This window comes from Sinocyclocheilus rhinocerous, unplaced genomic scaffold (genome assembly GCF_001515625.1).
Source record: "Sinocyclocheilus rhinocerous isolate Xijiao unplaced genomic scaffold, SAMN03320098_v1.1 scaffold2747, whole genome shotgun sequence".
Taxonomy (NCBI): domain Eukaryota; kingdom Metazoa; phylum Chordata; class Actinopteri; order Cypriniformes; family Cyprinidae; genus Sinocyclocheilus; species Sinocyclocheilus rhinocerous.
This window is the reverse complement of record NW_015623082.1, coordinates 47,181-57,030: the sequence shown is the minus strand read 5'-3', so window position 1 is coordinate 57,030 and position 9,850 is coordinate 47,181. Positions and strand designations below refer to the sequence as shown.

The window sequence follows — 9,850 nt, the reverse complement described above, 5'->3', positions numbered from 1 at the left end:
CAAACAGACATCAGCAGAGGAACTACAGTGGTGCCCTAGAAAATTGAGAAAAAAAGACCAAAATCTTGATGTTCAAGATGTACATGATATCTTCTCTAGGCTTTATATGTGTTTATTCTTCTGACTGACCTTCTTTATGAAGTATTTGAGTTTTGTTAGACGAATATAAAAAGCTTAGTATACCGCGGCAGCCGTTGTGTGAAGACCGAAGAGTGTAAAGACCATTGACTCTATCGTTCGACTCCACCGAGCAGGCACATAAGTATCGCTTTTGAATCATTCTCTTTCCTACTACTTGTTTCCCTTCTGTTTTCAGTTTTTATAACTAATTTTTACTATGTGTTTCCAGATCCCTACTATCACTACCACTCGCAAACCATGCATCACACACTGTAGGCAGCGCAATCCTAACAACCTGCGCACTTTGCTTATGTCTGCTAATACACTACTTTCTTTTTCTATTGGTCTCTGGAATTGCCAGTCTGCTGTAAACAAAGCAGATTTTATTACTTCTATTACTAGTCATTCAAGACTAAACCTCATAAACCCAACAGCTCCTTTGAATCACATTCAGTCACTATTACCCACCCTCTTAACATCCATTTTATAGTTGTTTTTCGACCCCCAGGACCACTAGGTATCTTCGTGGAAGAATTAGATGTGTTGCTCTCAACCTTTCCTGAGGATGGTACTCCCCTAGTTATGCTTGGAGACTTCAACGTCCACCTAGATAAACCTCAGGCAGCAGACTTCCACACTCTGCTTGCCTCTTTTGATCTCAAGCGAGTGTTAACTACGGCTACTCACAAATCAGGCAACCAACTGGACCTTATTTACACACGACACTGCTCCACTGATCATGTGCGTGTTACTCCACTACGCTACTCACAAAGCAGGCAACCACTTTGACCTTATTTTCACACGACACTGCTCCACAGATCATGTGCTGGTTACTCCACTGCACACCTCGGATCACTTCCTCCTCACTCTTAACCTCAACATGGTTCCTGACACACCACGTACCCCTCCACATGTCATTTTTCGACGTAATCTACGCTCACTCTCATTTTCACCATCCAGTTAGGCTCATCAACCATAACTCCTTCATATACAGCTAGAAACCTTGGAGTTTTGATTGATAAGCTGAATTTCTCAGACCACATTGCTAAAACTGCCCGGTCCTGATTTGCTTTATACAACATTAGGACGATCAGGCTCTTTCTTTCAACATTAATGTTTGCCTCCAAAACCACCACTGGCTCTGCACCCCTTTACCTAAATGCACTACTTCAGAGTTAAGTGCCCTCTAGAAGCTTGCATTCTGCATTATTTTGGCATCCTAAAGAGGCACAAAATCACTTTCACAGACTTTTTCATTAACTGTTCCCTCCTGGTGGAATGACCTGCCCAACTCAATACGAGCAGCAGAGTCCTTAGCCATCTTCAAGAAACGACTAAAAACACACCTGTCCTGTCTTACGTTTTAAAATCACAAAGGGAGTTTGGTCCCATCCGGCTAATGTGACAGTCATTACAACACGCATCACATTACGTATTTCATGGCACACTCGTTTTATGCGTATTTGGCGCCACCTATTGTTGTGGGTGTATTATTGACATGTCAAAGTCTAGACCCTGAATATAAGACGACCGCGTTTTTTCAGATGTATTTCCAAGAAAAAAAACGGGCCAATACGGTGTATATGTGTATGTATGTATGTGTATATATATATATATATCTTTCAAGTTTAAAGGCAGATTTTTGCTCCAATGTGAAAGTTGTAAAAACCAGATGGTTAATTGTGGTTTTAAACTATTCTTTATGGTCAGAACATGACAAACACTTCGTTTTTGAATTCTTTACACTTTTCCAGTCATTTTTCCTTAACAAAATTAATATCTTAATAGAAAAAAATAATTTCTTAGTTCTACATGTTCTAGTAATGAGTAATATTGTTTCAAATCAAGAAACAAGTTTGTGTTGCCTGATATTAATAATTAGCCTATAACATTTTTTTGTCTCTTAGAAATAAACTTTTGATAGTAGCTTGAGTTAGGATGCAGGGCCCGTATTCACAAAACATTTTATCTTACCACTAAGAGTTCTCATAAATAGCAGTAAAGGTGTTTAGCTAAGAGTTTTCTCTTAAAACCTATTCACAAAGCTGCTGAGACAAACTTTCACTAAGGAATAGAGAGAAGTCTTAAGCTAAGAGTAAGGGCGGGGTTGACCTCGTTGCTATGGATGATGTCAGCGTGCTTAGTAACTATGCCCACAGTGATTGGCTGATAGTCTCTGCCAGAGATTTATTCATAGAAATATTTTAGAGTAAAGATAAAGGTTTAAAAATAAAAATGTTGCCACATTCAAATAAAGATGTTAAAAAGCAGGCTAAGTGTCACTAATTAAACAAGTATGTGTTCAGCTAGTTGCCAGCCCCTTACATGTATGCTTCTCATAATTAGTGAATATGCATATAAACAGCCTTTTAATAAACAGAGTAGAATAATCATGGCTGATAGTAAGACATGCAAATGTAAAAGAAAACCAAACTGGACACAAGCACAGCTGTTACTTCTTGCCCAACTGGTTAATGAAAACAAGGACATAATCAAAGGAAAATTTGGAGTTGGGAACCAAAGGTGATACCTTTATAAAAGCTCATTATCATCAAATATTTCTAAAATGTTTACGTTCCAAGGCAGATTGCCGGCAACAACCATTTTAGGAATAGTTTGTGGTTTGGTCTTAGTGACTTAGGTGTCCTCTTCACTACTAACATTTCACAGATTTAGGAGTTAGTTTTAATGCTAAAATGCTTTGTAAAATACTTTTAGATAAAAAATGTAGGAGTCCTAAATTTAGGACTGACACGCCCATTATTTTTTAAGATTTTCTCCTAAATCGGCGAGTTACGAGCTGCTTTTAGCCTTAAGATGTTTTGTGAATATGGGCCCAGATGTAGATTTATGTACATTATCAAAATCAGTAATATCTGTAAAAATCTCATTTTTATATGGTGAAATTTAATTATTCTGACTGTTTGAGGTGTTTTTTTTAACCATTGGTCTTCCATAGTAGCATACATTTAGATCATGATAATCACTGTTAAAACCACAAATATAGCACCTCCATACCATGGTAAAAATGTAATATGGCTTGTAGGTATTTATGAAAAACAAAACAAAAATAGTCTAAATACATTTATAAATGTATAAACACTATAGCTTAATCACAAAAAAATACTGTACCATTACAATTCCATTACTCCTTCAATACACTTAATACATGTCTACATTAATAATATAAAAAATTTGACACGAATACCCACATTTCTGACACAAAACCATGGTGCAGTTAGTGCTACAACAGTAAATCCATGGTAAATGATGGCGATTTGTAGATTAAAAAGTCTTCTGACTGTATAGTTACGCACAGTGTTTCTGCTGTTTGTCAGCGCTGTTTCATCTGGCTGTAAACAGTTATTTGTGTTCCTCGCTGAATTCAAGCACTTCACACTTGATCTCACAGCGCTGTTCAGTGTCGCGTGAGCATGACTAGCGCTCTTTCGTTCCGCCTTTACCGCATAAACATTATCTCGAACATTTATCGAACTCTTGTTATCGTTTGAGGAAATTTATATCGCTCAGTAATTATCGCTATCGATTTATCGCCCAGCCCTATTATAATGCTCAACGCTGGGGGAAAATGCGCATAAAAAAAATCTTTGATCATTGTGAGCAGATCTAAATGTATGCCGCAATAAACACTTTTCATTCATTTTCACATTTCACTTTAATCGTGACAGTCTTAAAGGGTTTGGTTTAACTGAGCAGGGGCATTTTTGTTTATCTTTTATATATGGCTCGAAAGCACAGACTCTTCCATGAAAAAAAAAACTGAATTTACAGGAGGCTACTCAAGTATTTAGTTCTCTTTTTAACCATATTTAACCATTTGTATTTGTCGTTTACAAGCCATCGCTGACTGAAGCAGCAACCTCCCGGCATGTTTTTATCTCCTGCTCTGCTCCATCAGAGGGCGCGCGTCAATAAAGATCACACTACAGCCACACGGGCAGACTCGAGTGGAGCTGTTTTAGGCTTATTTTATGTAAAAAATTATGAACTATTCAGTAAAAAAAGCTAATTATTATGAAACCAATGCATCTGAATTTTCAAGCACTTTCAAGCACTTTATCCAAAATTCAAGCATTTTTCAAACCTTGAAAACACGACATTAAAATTCAAGCATTTTCAAGGAATTCAAGCACCCGTACAAACCCTGTGAGAGGGACAAATACATAAACCTCTCTCACATTTTCACATTTAGTCATTTATCAATTTGGTAGATGTTTTTATCCAAAGCAACTTTGTATTCAAGGTACACTTTTTTTTTTTTTTAAATCAGTTCTTGCTTTCCCTGGTAATTAAATCCATGATTTTGTCATTGCATGAACATCCCCACTGTAAAATCAGAACTCCATAAGAAAAACTGGTATAATTTATAGTCTCTTACATTTTTGGTTGACATTCTGCTCTTCATTTCTGCTGTCTGTGTGACGTCACTATAAGTCTGGACGGTCCAGGAAGATACAAAGCTGCATGATTTGGATTCTGCTGAATATAAGGCAAAAGGTCATTTGACATGTTTTTCTTCATTTCATATATGTCGCTATAGGAAAGTATAGGGCAGATGTTCAAGATTTCAATAGAAAAGTCTTTACCACTCTGACTTGTCTGCTTCAGTTTTCCCAGGGCAGCTGCGAGAGATGACTTCTGGCACTCAAAAGGAATTACTGACAGCATTTTCCCATGAGGGATGTACAGCTTCCCAGAATAACACCACAACTGTATTCAGGAGAAATGATGTGTTTGTCTCACTGCAGAATTAAACTTTATAGTATTTTCATGAAAGGTTTAAAAAGAATATATATATAGTAGTGCTGTCAATCAATGAATCAATGTATATTAGTGCTGTCAATCGATTAAAAAAAATTAACTAAATAGCAAATTTTCCTGAAATTAATCGCGATTAATCCCACCTAACATTCAAGTTTTTAAATATACTTTTATATTGCAATAATTTCACATTCAAATTAATGTGCAAACAACATAAAACTGCATATTTTTAAATATTTGTTTAATGGCATCTTTTTTTATTGACTGAAGGCCAGTATCACTGATAACAATACTGATTTTTCAATAAAATTGACGTTATCAAACACTAAATTCTAAATTAAATAGATGAATCCTTAAAGCTATAAAAGTTATTTTTTCCACTTTTTTTTCTTTGTCCTTTGCTTAATAGACATCACAGCAGCTGGTTATTAGGATGTTTTGGCTGTTATTTCTTTAAGAGCTGCCGCTGCTGAACGTGATGCGGATCTGACACGCATCATATTTTCTCTCAACTCTTTTTACCTTTTCTGACCCACTTCAGGTCTTAAAGTCTCTATTAATGAGCTGACGAGTTGAATAGAGTGTGTCAGATGAGGGAGACTTGAAAGTTTTGAAAACCATTTCAGAGAAACCATTTAGTCAACCTAGCCCCGCCCTTGCGGTAAATATTTTTAAAGCGTTAAACTGAAAAAATTCAATTGCGTTAACGCTAATTTTGACACCACTAATATATATATATATAAAACTGTGCCTTCAGCAGAAATATACAGAAACTGAATAAAGTTATCAAACAATACATTTTAAATTAAATAAAGATGAACCCCTTAAAGCTATAAAAGTTATTGATTTCCTCTTTTTTTCTTTGATTAACAGACACCACAGCAGCTGCTATTTCTTTAAGAGCTGCCGCTGCAGAAACGTGACGCAGATCTGACACGCATCGTATTTTCTCTCAACTCTCTTTACCTTTACTGACCCACTTCAGGTCTTAAAGTCTCTACTAATGAGCTGAGGAATTGAATAGAGTGTGTCAGATGAGGGAGACTTCAAAGTTTTGAAAACCATTTCAGAGACATGCTCTTAAATCTGACTCATATATAACATATTACATGCACACTGTAAAAAATGACTGTGAATTTAACGGTAAAAGACTGTAAAAATGCTACAGTAAAAACCTGTTAAATGGTTAACGGTAAATTCCCCTTCTACATACAGTGAAAAACTGTATTGACATTACATGTATTGGACATTAATTTTATGGTAGTATACCGTTTTTGGAAGTGAAAAAGACCGTATAATTTACAGTGAATAACCGTAAATTGACATTCCCAGAATTCCCTGCGTTACATTTCAAATTTGATGTTTGTTTGTTGAAATAACTATGTTTCTTCTTAGTTTTTTCTTATCAGTTTTGTGTGTTACACCTAATGTTGTTAAATGAATGTTTATTGCATTATTTCAGTTTCATGTGTGTTACCATGATGGTGTTTAGTGTTTGTGTGAATTAAACTGTGCACCTTCTATATATGCAAGTATTTAAAAGCTGCTTGTGATGGGCTTTTGTTCATCATGTGACTTTCTCATCACCACCTGCATTTGGTGGTTATCAGTGTATTACAAAGGTACAAAACAGATTTCAGTACTTCAATAGGATGGTATATTAACATTATATCAGTTAATGAAATTACGGTATTTAACTGTAAATTTAAGTTAAAACCGTAAAACCTAAAACGTTGCTACCGTATTTTTTACGGTAAAATTCCGGCAACCACAGCTGCCGTTTTTTTACCGTAAATTTTACGGTATTGTTTTTACAGTGCATGCACATTTTTATGGCTGCTTTAATCGCCTTTTTGGTAACTTCATGACTTTGGTAACTGACCACGACATTGCATGCACAGTTTCTTTTGTGCTTTGATATGAAATGATACAGACTATAGTGCGCGCCACTGCCTTTGTACGTGCAATTGAAGTGCATGCGCAATGAGCACAGCGTCATTTCCACGCTCGTTTGATTCGTGCGAGCCTGGCGCTGAGAAGTTGGAGCTCACATCTGAAACGTCTCCTGTTTGATGTGGTCATAAAGATGTTCTACGACTAAATAAATGCACTTCTTGTCAAGAAAAAAAGAGACAGAGGCAGCAGTTGTGAGTGGGGTGGCCAACCCTAGCTCCGCCCCTGCGTTAACCATGTTAAATATTTTTAACACGTTAAACTAGAAAAATGTATCACCTGCGTTAACTCGCTAATTTTGACAGCACTAATATATATATATAAAAAATAGTAATAAACACACCTGATTATAGATCCTTCCTGCCATTTCTTTACAAGCCTGAAGAGTTTGAAAATGTGTGTTCCAGATGCAAAGGTAATCTACGGATGACAACAACTCAATGATCATTGCACCAGTCAGATACAGAGTGATAAAAGCGGGAAAGGGGTGGGGGTGGAGAGAAGTTAAAAAAAAGTAACAGTCATTCATGAGAATGTGAAAAGTAGGGGTGTGCATTAGTCTTGTGTTTGTGAAAGACTTACATTGCTCTAGCTCACATTTGTTAATATGTTATTAATTCATAAAGTATATAATTAGAATTTAAATAGTATATAATTATAATTATAATAAATTATTTTACTCCCTAATATCGGTATCGGCCCCAAAAAACCCATATCGGTCCGGCTCTAATAATTAGTAAGCAGTAATTAATGGAGAAGCATAGGGGTGTGCACTAGTCTTGTGTTTGTGAAAGTCTTACATTGCACTAGCTCACATTTGTTAATATTAGTGCCGTGTTTGATACATCGATACGACAATGTATCGTCACAGAGATTTGAAGATATGAGTATCGATACAGCGGTCTCTGTATCAGTAGTGGCACGTATGCAGCAATGGACCGCGCTTAATTTGAATACAAGAACAGTGTTTAAAATTGAGTAGAAAAGTGTGAGGATTCTAAAAAAATAATGAATAGAGCATAATATAAAGGCTACAACAAGGTTTAATCTGGCCACAGAGGAACACAACTGGGGTTGCCTGATATAAAGAGACGTAATCCCCGAAACAGAGCTTCCCACTTGTGCAATATGGAAATATCTACTAAGTGCAGGGCTGTACGTTAACTTTTTTTTCACATAGCACTGGTGCTACAGAGGTTGAAAGTTTTGTAGCACAGGCCAAAAAGTTGTAGCACAAGTATAAAACGTCTGTTATCATGTCTGAAAACAAACACAAGTAATGGAGTTAATCACTTAAACAGGCACTGATGTTCCATACAGAGCACAAAAAATACAAACCATCACAAAAATTTGCTAAAAATGGAAGAGTGCAGAAACATAACACCTCTTACACCTTAAAGTATAAAATAAAAAAAGAATGGCAGACATTTAGGGCAAAGTGAGCAAAGATAAAAATCTTTGTCATTACTTTATCTTTGTTATTAGAAAATAAGAACAAAGATATACATTACAAATACACATAATATACAAATAAAACAAACAGTGCTTTATTTTTCAAGTACAGTATTTAGCAGTAACATTCAAGAAATTGAATGACCAAATATTTAAATAAAGCACTATATACAATATATACATCAATTATACTTTTTTTAAAAGCATCGTGGAGACATTCAAAAATCGTCATATCGCACACCCCTAACTACCAAGTATAATCAACCTCACACACACAAACAAGCACAACGAAATCACTTCACACTATTAAGCGGCTGTGTTATGAACATGCAAAACTGTATCGCACGCGTGCTACAGTGGTAAATTTATTCATCGCACAGACCAGTTTTTTCGTAGCACATGCGATATATATGTCGCACTGTACAGCCCTGTAAGTGTGTTACTTATCTTTGTCAACCTGGCAACCATGTGTACGCGCACTCTCTCCACTGTGGATAAATGTGCTTGCTTTCTGAAAACACTGGTAAGCTTGCAGTTTAGCAATCTCCACTTCGATATTCTATTCTCAGAAAAGTGTAATTCATCAAGTGTTCATTTACGAGAGAGAGAGAGTCTGTGTATGTATGAATTACCACTGTTTTTCCACGTTTCTCTATTAAAGGGGTCCTATTATGCTCTTTTACAAAGTCTTAATTTTGTTTTGGGGGTGTACTAGAACATGCTCTCATGCTTGGTGGTTCGAAAAACGCATTATTTTTCACATAATTTACATTATTACAATACCTTTCTCCCTAGCCAGGCACAAACGGCTCGATTAGTTCTGGGTTTGATGAAGGCCCACCTTCCAAAAACAAAATGTGTTGTGATTGGTTAGCTGTCCCAGTGCGTTGTGATTGGTGAACAGCTTAGACGGTGTTTCAGTACTGCACCGCTCCTTGCCAAAGCAGCAAGTTCCGTCCGCTCCGGTATATTTAAGGATGGTGTCAATTAAGCATGGGCCGATTACCGGTTTCAAGGTATACCACGGTTTCAAAATTTCAGTGTTTCAAAACCACTAATATTTTCCGTTATACCGTTCCTGCGGTATGCGCTGTTTTTCATGTCTCCTCAAAGACTGAACGTGTAAGAATCCCTCAGGTTTAGTGCAGTGTAGAGAGTAACACGACTCTCCTCCTCCTGTTGGTTCGAGCGAGCGGTCAGTCACATGCGTGTAGGATGGCCGAACTTAAGAAGCTGCCCCTGGAACTTACGCGATCGGCAACCGGACGTTTTTTTTCTCTTATTGCAACTCGTCTCTGTTCTGGACTTGCACAAAATGCGTTGCAATGCAATCATTTTTCAAAATGTCATTTATGTGAAAATATGAAGACTGTAAACGCCCGTTAACACAGGCCCGAGACGCTGAAGACTGACGCAAAGAGAAAAATACTGTAGCAGGCAGATCACTCACTGTTCATGATGCACAAACTATTGGAAGAAAATATTGATTTGGGGGTTTATATGAATGTGTTTCTGAGGGGAACTGACTGTCTTCAGAAAAGTT

At 36.7% G+C, this 9,850-nt stretch overlaps 1 protein-coding gene across 1 annotated transcript in view; it reads right to left on the bottom strand.

The window, feature by feature from the left end:
* Positions 1-9,850, bottom strand: part of nol11 (nucleolar protein 11) — a 46,044-nt gene that overhangs the window by 22,681 nt on the left and 13,513 nt on the right. The window contains exons 7-9 of the mRNA XM_016546944.1: positions 7,199-7,275; positions 4,728-4,851; positions 4,520-4,617 (exon numbers count right to left, since the gene is read on the bottom strand). Of these exons, the coding sequence (XP_016402430.1) occupies positions 4,520-4,617; positions 4,728-4,851; positions 7,199-7,275 (299 nt within the window). The remainder of the gene's footprint in view (positions 1-4,519; positions 4,618-4,727; positions 4,852-7,198; positions 7,276-9,850) is intronic.